The sequence below is a fragment of the Equus asinus genome, chromosome 5 (genome assembly GCF_041296235.1).
Source record: "Equus asinus isolate D_3611 breed Donkey chromosome 5, EquAss-T2T_v2, whole genome shotgun sequence".
NCBI classification, from domain to species: domain Eukaryota; kingdom Metazoa; phylum Chordata; class Mammalia; order Perissodactyla; family Equidae; genus Equus; species Equus asinus.
Window position 1 is genome coordinate 62172002 of NC_091794.1, and position 14748 is coordinate 62186749.

Consider the following 14748-nt stretch of genomic DNA (forward strand, 5'->3'; position numbering starts at 1 on the left):
AGGGGGAGGGGAGGAAAAGAAGAAAGAGCGTCAGTTCACTTGAACTGCACATTGATCACCAAGTGCATTATTTCATGGCCTCAGCTTTGTGGTTTTTTGAATTGCTGGTTCTTGGAATACGTACTTCCACACTTTCTATACCTATGAAAACCCATTTTATACTACAAGGTCAAATGATACCATGTCCCCTAATAAATTCAATTTTCCTTCTTCAAAAAACTGGGATCATTTTCTACTACTGTGCATCTCATCATATATAACCAACTCTGGAAGAGCCTCCATAACAGCTTATTGCCTAGTAAAGCTTAAATTCCTTCAATGCAAAGTTTTTTCTATTTACATATTAAGACAAACCTAAATAAACCCACACGTAGCTATTTAACACACCTTGATTTGATTTGACGATACATCACCATCTAGACTATCATTTAAATGTGTATTTGTCAGGATCCTACTCTCTCATATTGCTTCTTCTTGAAAAATACTGCTCTTTCAGATGACTGAGCTACACAGTGATGGTAATGACTCATACATTCTCCTGAAAGTCTTAATCACAGAATCATCTTGATTCTCTATGCTTTTGACATTCAACTTTAAATGAAATTTGACAATTATACTTTTCTTTTTTGTATGAATCCTTTTTATTTTTAGTCCAAAGTGACTCATAGAAGCCATCTCTTTGTTTACTTGTCATATCTGAGAGACGATGTCTACCGTTTAGGAAATTATTCCTTCTTATGATTGCCACTGTTGCATCCCCACCACAGCCGTGCACTGCATTCTATAACTTTATTCCAGAACACAGTAAACATTTACATAGAAAAATTTGTATTAAATATAACCTTCAAATTCTTGCAAACTCATGAGTCAGATACTTGGAGCAGAGGAAATAGAAAGTACCTTTAGCAGACATCATTTTCAAAAATACTGCCCTGAGTTTTCTTTGCTAGAAGAAATACCATTGTCTGGAGGTTCTGTTTCTGTTTTGTTAAAACACCTGCACAGCTTTCAAATTCTCCTCTGAAATCCCATGCTACCAGGAGAGAATGCTGACCTTTTAGCTCATTTTTATTTTCTGGCTGACTTTACAGAGGGTTACTTATTATATCTACTGTTGATAGCTATAATGACCAGTAATGCCAGGTCATCTTTCAGACTCTTTTTCCACAATACCAGGATTGTTACAGTGATTTAGAGATCTTGGAATACCTCCCACATTACTTTGACTTTCTCTCTATTCTACCAGCACTAGACCGACAGCTGCTGGGGTGTGTATGTCTATCCACAAAATGTAGATTTTTCCATATTGGTCCTCAAATTATTTCATTTCCCTTAATTACACTCATGCCTGTCTGGCTGTGGCCACCATGATATCTCCCCAGACATGCTCTTCTGCACTTGACCTTGGCCTTCACCCATCAGGAGGGAGAGTCAAATTCCATGACCACTGAATTAGAGAGAAAAAACACATCATGAAGAAAAAACCATACTAAATAAGTAAAAGCCATATATACAACAAAGAATATGAGAAATAAAGCAGGGTGATAAATTACATAGTCCCAGGTGTGGACCTGATGCACCTTTTAAATAAGGAGATAGGAAAGTCTTCACTGAGTGGATGACATTTAAATAAAAACTTGAAGAGGGAGCCATGTATTCACTAAATTTTATTAATTCTGTTTTTTCATTAAATTCCATTTTATTTTCTGTAATTAATGTTTTCCCTCATTTTTGGGGTAACTTTTTAAAGTTACTGTCTTTTTGATAGGCATAATTGTTTATGGTAAAGTTTATTTATGTACATGTTCAATAAATATTTTCTTTTCCCCATTAATCAATTCATTAAAAATATTATAAATTCAGCTATTTTGTGTAGATATGAATTCCAGAAAAGAAAGATAACAACAGAATTATTAGAGCTATTACAGCAGCTACAAGGTGTTCTCTCTCTTTGTCCCATGTGACTCACAACTTTAGAGTTACTCTTTAAAAAGGGAGAGAATAAATTCTGATTTAAAAACTTACCAAAGAAAATCAGGCTTCGTTTTTCCTTTTTCAAATATCTTGGACAAATCATATATGTTTAAAACTTGTTCTTTTATTTATTAGTTTTTCAAAAGAAGACATCTTATTCAGTAGTGTATCTAATTAAAGGAAAACAATTTTCTTAAAAAGACAGTTTACAAAAAAATATATTTGGGTTTTTTATAATTCTCATTGAAAGAATATCTAGTAATTTAAAATGGAAAAATGCAAAAAGCCTGAGTGGAGCATGTTTTGTATGTTTATGTCATTGCAAGGGGACCTGTGTCATTGGAGTAGCATCAGGAACGATGAAGAGTACTGGGAGATAAGATCAGGAGGGAGCAAAAAGCTAGTTTCTGCTGGCCTCTGCCAGCCGCTGTCAGGAATCTGCCTGCATTGTGAGAGCGACTGAGAGCCCTGGGAGGAGGACTGAGCTATAGAATGACGTGATGTCAGCTATGTTTTAAGAGTACCACTCGGGCTTTCATCTCAAGAGTAGACTACATGGAAAGGAGAGACTGAGCTACAGATTATTGCCATAACACAGGCAAGAGAGGCGGTGTCTTCATCCAGGGGGCCAGCAGTTGAGTGGTGAGAAACTAAATAACAGAGAGAACAGAATTGAGTGATTATAACAGAGGCACGAGAGAAAAAGAGGAGGCAGAGAGGACGCCAAGTGTTTGTCCTCAAAAATCGGAAGGATGAGGCTGTCATAAAAGGAAGCATACATACTGCAAGAAATAAGGTGATATAACATTCATCGATACTGAAATTAGTGTCTACCCTAGTAATATCAGAGACCATCAGTTTCCTTCGCTAAATGAGTTTATGAAAGCTAACAAACTTTGGTATAATAATAAAGAATAGGTAGAAAAACTTAAAAATAAAAGAATTTCATTTGTAAAGCATAAGCTGTTCTCCCATACATAAATCTCTAGTTCCTATGAGGACATTTTACCCATACTGTTAAATTAACTAATTAATCTATGCACTGATTTATTAACTTAATCAATATGAATGAGCACCTACCATAGGCTACTATTCTGTGATCGAGTAGTAAAAAATGTGTACCTAAATTCTAATGAGGATAAGATGTTAAGTAGATAATTTCTTTTTTTTAAGAGAACAGGAGGTTGAGCCTTCTTTTTTGTTTTTAAGTAGGCTTTTTAATTTTTTTTCGGTGAGGAAGATTGGCCCTGAGCTAACATCCGTTGCCAGTCTTCTTTGTTTGGTTCCCCCGGAGCCCCAGTACCTAGCTGTATGTGCTAGTTGTAGGTCATTCTAGTTCTTCTATGTGGGATTCCGCCACTGCATGGCGTGGTGAGTGGTGTGTAGGTCTGCGTTCAGGATCCAAACTGGGAAACCCTGTGCTGTGGAAGTGGAGCACACAGACTTCACCACTTGGGCACGGGGCAGGCCCCCAAGTAGATAGTTTTAAGGAGACATTTATACAGTGATTTTTGATACTTACATTAATTCTTGGAGTGCTATCTTTAATTATTTTAAATATAATGTGCATGCAAATATGGCAAGGAGATATTTTTGATATTGATTATTAATTGAACTTTAGTATTAATTGGGTATTTAGGATAAAACAAGAGAGAAAGGAAAATAATTATGATAGACCCTGTGTATCTGGAGGAATATCATGTTCCAGAAGTTGCTTTTATAAAGAAAGCAGAGGGGGAAGAACTGAAGAGGTGGAAATAGGAAGCAGAAATGAGTAAAATTACGTTTAGAAATCATTTTACTTAATAGTGTGAAAATGAGGTGGTAGCGATTGTAGCAAAACATAAAACAGGGCTTCTGCCTAAAAGATTGTTGCAGGGACCAGCCTGGTGGTGCAGCGGCGAAGTTCGCATGTTCTGCTTCTCCACGGCCCGGGGTTCATGGTTCAGATCTCAGGTGCAGACATGGCACCACTTGGCATGCTATGCTGTGGTAGGCATCCCACATATAAAGTAGAGAAAAATGGGCACGGATGTTAGCTCAGGGCCAGTCTTCCTCAGCAAAAAGAGGAGGACTGGCAGTAGTTAGCTCAGGGCTAATCTTCCTCAAAAAAAACAAAGAAAAGAAAAGAAAAGGAAAAAGATTGTTGCAGTAGAACAGACAATATATTTTGGAGGTCTATACTGTCCCTCAGTGATTGAGTAGCCTGGAGAAGAGAACACCAAAACCAAATGGAGAGCCAACGTACCTGTACAATTAAAAAAGGCATTTTCTTTAGCAAAACATTGGGCGTGAGGCATTGTGAAAAATTCCTACATTTTGGCATAACTGACAGTCTCTAGATAAGGTTCAAAGGAAGAGGCACACATTTTTGGAGAGAGTGGAGAATAGAGACAATCTTTTTCTCACCTCATATCCTTCTGTCCATGAACTGAAATCCATCTCATAGTGGCAAATTCTATGGGTGAAGAAAAAATATGGAGGCACTGTGGACAATTAGACCGGAGCAGGCTCTGGGCAGATGTGACTCAGCATGTTGCTGCAGGCAGCGTATGCGCCACCATGTATATGAACACCTTATGTAACCTACATAATGTAAACATCTGCTGGCTGTATGCCACTTTTGTCTAGTGGTCATATAAAAGCAGCCACAAGGGGAACTGCTGCGCTCCCACTGTCTCTTGGCCAAAGTGAATAAAATGTATGTCTACCTTGCCCTCGGGTGCTCAGACCTTTTTTTCAACTCCTCGAGCACCGAGCCCCATGGTCCCTTCATCTGCTGTTTCTCTCCTGCATACACTTGGCATAGTCAAAAGGATTCTGAGGTGTATGGACCTATGGCTCCTGAGGCTGCCGGGACAGACATGTGGCCACCCCTGTGGAAGGATGGGAGTCCGTGGAGGGTACCCTGGTCAGCACTGAGATGGCTCTGCATGCCCAGGGGAGCAGGTGCCAGAGAACGCCTGACCTGCCATGGGGCTGGCGGGCCGGCTGTTTTTGACAGCCTTAAGCCAGAACATGGATTCTGCCTTGTGGGATGCAGCCGGCATCGGGGAACTCCTAGCCGAGGAGGACACCCTGGAGGCACGGGTGCGGCAGTTGGAACAGGAGCTAGAAATGCCGCCTCGCAGCAACCGGCAGAGGACGCTGAGGACTGGGACGTAGAGGAAGCACGCCCTCTCCACGCTTCGCCAGTAATCCAGCCAAAGGTAAAGCATGAGCAGCCCTTGGGTCCAGGCGATGTTGCCCAAGGAGCCCTGATGGTGACAGAGTTCATGGCGTATACCACCTATACGCCAAAGGAACTGCGGGACTTGCGCAGGCAGCGGCTAGGGGAGCCCATACCAGCCTGGCTCCTGCCGCTATGGGATGAGGGGGCAGATCCCTTCGGCAGCTGCTACAGCCGCTGGCTAACCCAAGGGCAGGGAAATTACTCCGTGACGGAGTGGGTGACGGCTGCCGCCTGGGACAGTGTGAGAGAATGCCGGGGAGCTCCCGGAGACTGTAAGCCCATGGCAGACCTATGTGGAACTGGTCCAAGTTATCCGCGTGTTGGGAACGAGATCCCGTCTGATTCTTTTGGGCCAGATACATGAAGTAGCCACTACAATGGCCACTTTGGGGAACGTAGAATGCCCAAGGAAGGAGAAAACCGTGCATGTCTCACTGCGGGGGAGGCCCCCAAGCCTAGAGCAGGCTCGGCAGAGAACAGGCCCAAGCAAGTGACTGCATGCAGATGTAGATTGACCTGTTAGCTGCAGGCATTGATCAGACGAAAATAGACAGGCAACCAAACACCGTCCTGATGGCACTGAGGCACTGGTTAAACCTTGAGAAACAGTTCTAGAAGACAGCAGGAGTGGGGAAAAATCCTGGCAAGAGTCACCAGGCAAGCCTTCAGGATTTCTGAAGCCCTCAGGTGAGGAGCTCATGTACCTCTTTGACTAGGGGGAAGGCTGAGGTGCTCGGCTTAGGGGATCCCCAAAGGACCATAGGACTCCCGTGGAACTTGGGATTTACTGGTCCCCCAGCAATGTACAGTCTGTGCTGGTATTGGTAGATACTGGAGCTGATTACAGTCTGATTTACGGCAACCCGGTTAAGTTTCCAGAGAAGCTGGCATATGTTGATGGCAATAGAGACAGTAGGTGAAAGTAAAGCCAGTGTCTCTGTCCTTTGGCATTGGCCGTTTACCACCCCGAGTGTACACAGTGTATGTCTCCCATGCTTGAGTATGTTCTGGGGGTGGACGTCTTGAAAAGACTGTGCCTACAGATGACCATGGGTGAATTCCACCTACAGGTGCGTGTGGTTGAGACCGTTGTCCTGGTGGACATGAGGAGATCACACAGACTACTGCAAAGTTAAAAGAGGTTGGGATGGTACAATCCACCCACGGTCCTTATAATGCCCTGGTTTGGCCCATGAAGAAGCCTGATGGCACATGGAGTATCACTGTGGACTACTGGAATTAAATAAAGTGACTCCTCCATTACATGCTGCTGTGCCCTCAATGCATGACCTCATGGATCAGCTGACAGTCCGATTGGGACAGTACCACTATGCTGTAGACCTTACTAATGCCTTCTTTTCCATTGATGTTGCCACTGAGAGTTTGCCTTCACCTGGGATGGCAGGCAGTGGGCTTTTCATGTTTTTCCACAAGGATACTTGCACAGCCCCACTATTTGTCATAGATTTATCACCCAGGACTTGGCTGCCTGAGTTCATAGTGATACAGTGCTTGTATTTCACTACATTGATGTTGTGTTAAACTCTGACTCTCTTACAGATCTCAAACAGGCTACCAACTCCCTGCAGAGACATCTGGCAACATGTGGTTGGGCTGTGAATGACGCCAAAGTCCAGAGACCAGGACTTGTTGGGATATTAGCAAGTGTTTATCTCTCTTTTAGTCCAGGTGGTGAGACCCTGGTATGCTATGGAGAAAAAGCGGGCCCCTTGAGACTGGACACGCACTGCGAACCAAGCATTTAAGGTCACCAAGCATGCGGTGCAGCAGGTACAGGCTCTGCAAGTGGCTGATCCAGGACGGCCATATAAATTGGGTGTCTGTGTTACCCAAGAGGGTTTTGGCTGAGGCTTATGGTAGTGACAGGACAGGATATGAGCCCCTGGTGGGTTTTGGTCCCAACTTTAGAAAAGGGCAAAAATGTGATATTCTCTACTAAAGAAACAGTTGACAGCTGCCTATGCTGCCCTGGTAGCATGTGAGGCCATCACACGAATGGCCCCTGTAAAGCTCAGAACTACATACCCTGTACAGGGATGGCTCAAACAAAGGAGTTCAGTGAGCTCCAGCCCCCTGAATATAGAGTTATAACAAGTGTTGGGGCCAGCTGAGTTCCTCGCTGTGGAAGAAAAGGCCCCAAAGTCTCCTCTAGAAATAGAGCCCACACCCTATGCTAAAGAAAAGTCCCTGTCCTAGAGAATGCTTGGTATACTGAAGGTACTAGTAGAGGGCATGCACCCTTTGTCCGATGGCAAGTGGACTACATCAGACCATTACCAAAGACCAAAGGCACTGTGTACGCCTTTATGGCTGTTGATACAGCCACTGGTTTACTCTTTACATGGCCCTGTACGGCCACAGATCAGAGACAGACAATTCAGGCCCTACAGGTACTCTTTATGGTCTTTTTGGTTGACCCTTGGTTGTAAAAAACGACAAGGGGACACATTTTACAGGACAAGAAGTCCAACAGTGGGCCGGCCCCAATGTGCCTCAACATGAGACAAGTACAAGAATAAAAATGGTCATAAAATATGAAAGCCCCCACTGTAGATGGTTGGTGCTTTTAGCTCCATGGGGACTTGAAAAGCAGCGAGACTTACATATCACCCCGTGGGTGACTAGCAGTTGGCCCCCTTGGGTAACTGTCAGGCTGCCACAGACCAGTGCTGGTTCTATCCTAAAGGAAATGCATGTGATTTCTTTGCGGCCGATAATGAGTTCCCCTCTACTCCTCCATGTGGAGCCCACGCTTGCGGCATCTCTACGGACACGAAAAGTGTAATATCAATGGCCGGGAAGGCCCCTGTTGGTAGCCACCCTCTTGCCCCAAGATAAGGGACTAGCATGCATTTCGCTTAAAGAACGTGATTTATCTTTGTTGGCTCCTATCACTGCCTTGTCCTTTTGCCCATAGATAAAGTACAGCGAACAGTATTGTAGAAGGGGCATACACCTGTACGAAGCTTGCCAATGTATCTAACTGTTGGGTGTACACGGAACTGCCCACCGGAGCAGTAGAAGGCTTGCCATGGCGCATCCACCCCGCTTCGGAAAGAAACGAGACCTGGCTGTATTCCTAGAGACCATCTCATGCTCAGAGGTGCCAGGTGCCTCAACAGATACGCTGACAATGTGGACATAAGCAGCCCTGGCCAACCCCAAGCCTCTGAGACGGCCATGGGTCGTTATCCGGGCAGGCTGTTGTGCTCCACACACCTGTGCCCTTGTACATAGAACAACAAAAGGGAGAATACGACAACAAGGTGGATACCCCAGGGGCTGTGTCAAAAGGTTACACGAATGACCTGGCCCAAATATTGGTGAAACGTCCCTCCCTGTGTGGGGGTGGCCCCCACAGATATAGTACCCTTGGGCAGCTTCTGGGTCTATGGTAGTCATGAATGGCCTTATCTCCTGACTAACTTGATAGGACAATATACTTGAGGGTGGCCCTAAGCTGTCCTCCCTGCGGCAGTGGGTTCTCGCCACGCTGGTGGGTGTAGCTTGTCTCTTGGTGGCTACTTACTGATCATTGTATTGTTGTTGTAAAATGTAGCTTTAAGACGTCGTGCTGTGTGCACGTGCACACACCGCCTACAAGCCCGTGACTGCTGCACTCTAATGGGTGTAGAGTGAAAGAAAAATATGGAGGCGCTGTGGACAATTAGATGGGAGCAGCTTCCGGGCAGATGTGACTCAGCATGTTACTGCAGGCAGCCTATGCGCCACCATGTATATGAACACCTTATGTAACCTTCATAATGTCAACATCTGCTGGCTGTATGCCACTTTTGTCTAGGGTCATATAAAAACGGCCACAAGGAAAACAGCTGCACTCCCACCGTATGTAGGCCAAAGTAAGTAAAGAGTATGTCTACCTTGCTATCGGCGGCTCACCTCGTTTTCTCAACTCCCTGAGCCCTGTAGTCCTGTCCTCGGCTGTTTCTCTCCTACTTACAATGGGGCAGGACAAATATTTCTGTAATTAACCTGAAGTAGAGGCTCCAGAACCTGCTTGTCTGGGAGGAACAATAAAACCAGAGTATAACCTTGAATTTAAATGTTGACTCCTTCATATTAAAAGACCCTAGCAGCCCTTTATTAACAGGTTCTAATCGTGTCTTCACATAAAGGAATCCACACTCTAGATTGTAACGCTGTCCCTTCCAGCATGCAGCTGATGAAAGAGATATTTCTAGAGTGTCAAGTATTCGTTGATTCTAGAAGGCTTGAAAATGGTAGGTTTTATGTAATGTCAAAGCCTGTGTTTACTCCAGTGACCACTCAGATTATAGCTACAGTGTGTTTAGGAAAATGAACAGAATCTTTAGACTATATTTGCATATGTAGATGCAGCATGCATAATGGTTTCAACAAATATTTTTAAACCACTCTTCAAATCAGGATGAAAAATTGATCTTAAAATGGTTGACATTTTAATGATACAACACTAATCAAATATATTTAGAATTTTATTTCAGATTACATAATTTCATGATGGCTTTTAAAACTTGGCTGAGAATCACTGCATGGAAATAAATGAAAACTGGTAAGTATAGCTATGTACTGTGGTGTAATCCCTGATTTTCATCACAGGAATTTAGTCGTTGGTATTTTCTTTGTAGCATTAAATCGTTTTGTTTAAAAAGCTTTGTATAATTTGTGTTTTTAATTTTGTAAACAGCATCTATGTTGTAATGAGAGGTACTTAGAAAAATCATTAAAAAATTGTTTATTAACTTGCCTTGCCTTTTTGAAAATGCCTCAATATTCTGCACGTTATGAGTGCTCAGAACTATTGGCCAGCTGCAAGCATTCTGTTGAAATATTAGAGGACTTGTCCTGAATATCTTAAAGGAGACCTACTAATTAATTTAATCGTGATTTTTATTTTCAAATTAAAACAGCTGTGCTTTACCAAAGCTTATAACTGAAAATTTTTGTTTCCCAATTTCGATATACATTTGTAATTACACAGTACCTGATACGTCCCGAAACTGATAGGAACAAAAACATGGTGCTCCCCATTCATTAACACAACTGTTTGGATTCAGGTAGTTGTAGGGGTGAGTAACATGTGAGGACACAGACATTAATTAAAAAACCTCACAAGTAAATGCAAAATCTTCACTGAGACAAACACCCTGAAATATAAGCACACAATATCATGAAACCATGTTTTAGGAGATAGGACTTAGGGAATTTCTGAAAGGACTCCCTAAAGAAATAGAAATTGGTCATAGAAAAGTAAAATGAATAAAGCCGGGATTAAAAAGATCTCCAAACAGAGGATACAGGGTTGCAAAGCTCTCTGGCAGCACGAGCGTATGCAGCGCTGAAAGGAGGTCAGCATGTCTTGAGTTCATAGAGCGAGGGGGGAGATGGTACAAGACGAGGCAGGAGGGCCAGGGAGCAGTCAGAACAGCAACATTTTGAAGGCCATGATTAATTTTTTAAAATTGTGTGAACAAGTATCTAAAACACAGAATTCTTTTTTAAAGCTGGGAGAAGATAATTCTTGCCTTATTACTCCAGAAAAACTATGGCATAGGAATTTACAAGTTCTGAAATATATGTAAGAAAAACAAATTTAAAAATGCTTCCTATTTCATCAATCTCAGCTATTACTGAACAGCAGTTTTCTTACTAATTTTACCATCCCTAACATCTTTAGGAGACATTAAAATGTCAGAATAATTATTTTAACACTATTTTTGCATTGAAGCAAGATAAACCAAACAGATTATGCTTCTAGTCTAGGAAATTAGTCAAGAGCTAAAATTATATGCCTTATTATTTCACAGAAAGTCAAATGAGAGATGTGTTTCTGTTTCAATAAAATAGAGGTTGGCTTTGAGAGATTGGAATACCTAAATTTTCAAACAAAAATTATAGCATCGTTATAGATGTGACAATGTCCAATGAATAAACCATTTTTCAAGCAAACTGGAGTGTGTGGGGACAGGGTGAAGAAAGATGTGATTTCTACAGTGATGTGTCCCTGGTAACCATGCCCGAGCGGAAGAGGAAGATTGCATTCTTTGTGTACAGATTCCCCTAGTCAGGATGGCAACACTCACTGGGGAGAGGGAGAGACTCCTTCCAGACCACGAAGATAGAAACTATCTGGTGTCTATCTCTGATGTATTATATAAACATAAATACTCTTTTGTTTATAAGAGTGGTCTTTGTAGAGGGTAAATTTATCTAACTGGTCTAAAAAGGAGGAAGTACTCCTGTGACAAACAGGTAACAGTATGGTGGAAAAAAAGCAGTGATATACCTAATAATTTTCTGTTGCATATTACAGATCATTTGCTTATACATTATTTTAGTTGACTCTCAAAACAAGCATGTAGAGAATGACTTGTCCTGCCTCTATCAATTAACTCATTGCCAGTTCTTACTTTTATAACGTGCATTCTGATAATAAATGCATGTCTTTATCAAGATAGCTCCCTAAAATAAGAGTGTTGTGCTATATAAGAAGAGATCACCAAGAAAGAATACTGGACTGCTCTTTTGGGGGGAAAGCACATTTTCCCTAGATAAGTTGTTAAATATAAGAATCTCCTTGATGTCTGGAAATGTGTTTCTTAATTAAGCATAAAGCTAGGTTTTAAAACCTGTTCTAATTATAATTTATCAAACAAATGTTTTAAAAGTTCTCAAATGTTTCTCCACTGGGAACCATTTAATAATTATATTGTAGATATAATTAATTGATTTAGGTCAATAAATGCATCTCATTTTCAAATTTTGGAGGTGTTATAAAATCCAGATTCTTTATCTGTGGTTTTCACCAGCAGCCGGAGTGATTTCTTTTCAACACTATTACTTCTTTTTCAGTGATGTTGTACCATCAATCATCTCTCCTCTTCCTATCGATGTCAATGTTTTCCTTTCCATGGCTTCTTCCCCTCAGCAGATGAGCAAAGTCAACATCAACTTATGCTAAAATAGCTTCCTCATTTTCTCATTTAATATTATATCCTTTAAAATCCTTTTCAAGTTATGTTTCTTCCAACTTCCCTCATATGTGCCACATTGGTCAACTGGCTAGTCTTTCAATGGATTCTGAAATCTTACTCTGTCCCTACAATCCTGTTGTTCTTTCCTTGGGGCACATGCTTCCTTTCCCTTTCTGCCTCCCTTGGTCCATTATAAATTCATTTATTCGTAAAATCCCAATTAAAATAAGACATCATCAATTAAAGATAACCCCATATTCTCCACTAGAATCAGTATCTTGAACTCCCTAATCTCATCATATTTTGTTTCTCCACTGAGCAGCATGACCCTCATGGCCTGATTAGGGTTGCAGTCATTTACGTTTGATACACTAGAGGGTGGGGATTCTGTTTTGTTTATATTTCCTTGGGCATCACTCCAGCAGCAGTCTTGCTCAAAATTGCTACCAAGCAAGAATCTGACATGTGGAATATCAGTCTCATTCCAGCTTTGAGAGTGAACATTCAAGGAGGGTTCTTATATGCCTTTGTATTCGGTAGCCAACTGTTCTTGGGTTCTGGTCTGGAGTCAAATATTCTTAGATTCTAATGTTTAAATGATACCAAGAGTTTTCTTCTCAATCTGAGAAACCAAGAAACTGTGGCCTTCCAATGTCAAAGTGTTTTGCTGGGTCAAATACCTTAAAATCTGTACAAACCAGTTAATTGAGCACAGCTCAAGAATACTTATGATTTTCTATCTACAGAGTCATTGCTACTTTGATATATGTTCTCAATAAAAATGCCTCATGTGGCAGCTCAGTGTGTTATTTTTATACTTGTGTTTCTAATGTTTTGAATTTTTTAAATGTCTCTATGTGTGGTGTCTAAAATAAAACTTTACTTGAATTGCTGTGTAAAAATCTAGATCGCACTTGTAAAAATGGTCAAGAAGTGTGTTCCTCGATTTAAAAAAAGCTTATACATTATATTTATTTTTCAAGAACATTTCAAATCTCCACTTGATCATGCCTTATATGGACTTCTGTTTTCTCCTCACTATTTTTCTTAAATTTTTGTACATTTGATTTATGTGGTTTTAAGATAATTTACTTTGAATTTTAATTTTTATTCAAATTCTAGAATATGGGTACCATAGGTGTCATATTTGTAAATCCAAGCAAACACCATGTGTCAAGATATCCTAATTTGAACAGAACACTTTAATTGTACAAGTTGTTTTTCATTAGTAATGAATACAGAAAACTTGAGATGGCAGATGGTGGGTGGGTGGACCCCCTGTAGGCACAAACTATCTTGGAAAACTAGAAGCCCTGGAGAAGGATTCTGGATAAATTGGCATTTGAGAGGATGATCTGTAGACAAAGAGGTCGGTGTGAGGCGGGGGGTGGGGGGGGCTCCAGGGCTGAGCAGCGCGGCGGGCTGCCACTTTTTCCCACTCTGGCGGTGGGCCGCCGGAGTGGGGGTGGGGCCCCCAGGGCTGAGCAGCAAGGCCGGTTGCCACTTTGACCCACTCTGGCGGTCGGCCATCTGAGTGGGTGGGGAGGGCCCCCAGGGCTGAGCAGCGCGGCGGGCTGCCACTTTGACCCACACTGGCGGTCTGCCACCTGAGTGTGGTGAGGGACCCCAGGGCTGAGCAGCGCGGCGGTCTGCCACTTTTTCCCACTCTGGCGGTGGGCAGCATGAGTGGGGGTGGGGCCCCGAGGGCTGAGAAGCGCGGCGGGCTGCCACTTTGACCCAGTCTGGCTGTCAGCTGCCTGACTGGGGATGGGCCCGCCCGGGCTGAGCAGCGTGGCGGGCTGCCACTTTGACCCACTCTGGCCGTCCGCCGCCTGAGTAGGTGGGGAGGCCAACAAGGGCTGAGCAACGCGGCGGACTCCCACTTTGACCCACTCTGGAGGTCGGCCGCCTGAGTGGGGGGTGGCTGCCAGGGCTGAGCAGGGCGGCGGGTTGCCACTTTGACCCACTCTGCCGTTGCGCCCCCTGAGTGGGGGGGTGGCCGCCAGGGCTGATCAGCACGGTGGGCTGCCACTTTGACCCACTCTGGCGGTCTGCCCCCTGAGTCAGGGTGGGGCCACCAGGGCTAAGCTGCGCAGCGGGTTCCTACTTTGACCCACTAAGGCTGTCCGCCGCCTGAGTGTGGTGAGGGACCCCAGGGCTGAGCAGTGTGGCGGGCTGCCACTTTGACGCCCATTGGCGGTCGTCCGCCTGAGTCTGGGTGGGGCCCCCAGGGCTGAGCTGCACGGCGGGCTCCCACTTTGGCCCACTCTGGTGGTCGGCCGTCTGAGAGGGTGGGGAGAGGCCCGAGGGCTGAGCAGCGCGGCAGGCTGCCACTTTGACCCACTCTGGCCGTCCGTCGCCTGAGTGGGTGTGGAGGCCCCCCGGGGCTGAGCAGCGCGGCGGGCTGCCACTTTGACACAGCCTGGTGGTCGGCCGCCTTATTGGGGTGCGGCGGCCAGGGCTGAGCGGCGCGACGGGCTGCCACTTTTTCCCACTCTATTGGTGGGCCTCCTGAGTGGGGGTGGGGCCCCCAGGGCTGAGCAGGGC

The 14748-nt window shown here is 43.7% G+C and overlaps 2 protein-coding genes across 7 annotated transcripts in view; one reads left to right on the forward strand and one right to left on the reverse strand.

The window, feature by feature from the left end:
* LOC106835338 (protein phosphatase 1L-like) overlaps positions 1–14748 on the forward strand; it is a 151150-nt gene that overhangs the window by 131970 nt on the left and 4432 nt on the right. Inside the window, exons 2-3 of one of the 6 annotated variants that reach the window (XR_011503330.1) lie at positions 6891–6997; positions 8145–8244. The exons of 1 other annotated variant lie outside the window; for it this stretch is intronic. Coding sequence is in view for 2 of the 5 variants with exons in the window: in XM_070509688.1 (XP_070365789.1) it covers positions 6767–6826 (60 nt within the window). In the remaining 3 variants the exon portion in view is untranslated. Of the gene's footprint in view, positions 1–12; positions 5894–6766; positions 9780–14748 lie in introns of those variants that run through there. 4 more of the 6 variants (XR_011503332.1, XR_011503331.1, XM_070509688.1 and 1 more) reach the window with 4 other exon arrangements.
* LOC139045286 (protein phosphatase 1L-like) overlaps positions 1–14748 on the reverse strand; it is a 359044-nt gene that overhangs the window by 26802 nt on the left and 317494 nt on the right. The window lies entirely within an intron of this gene.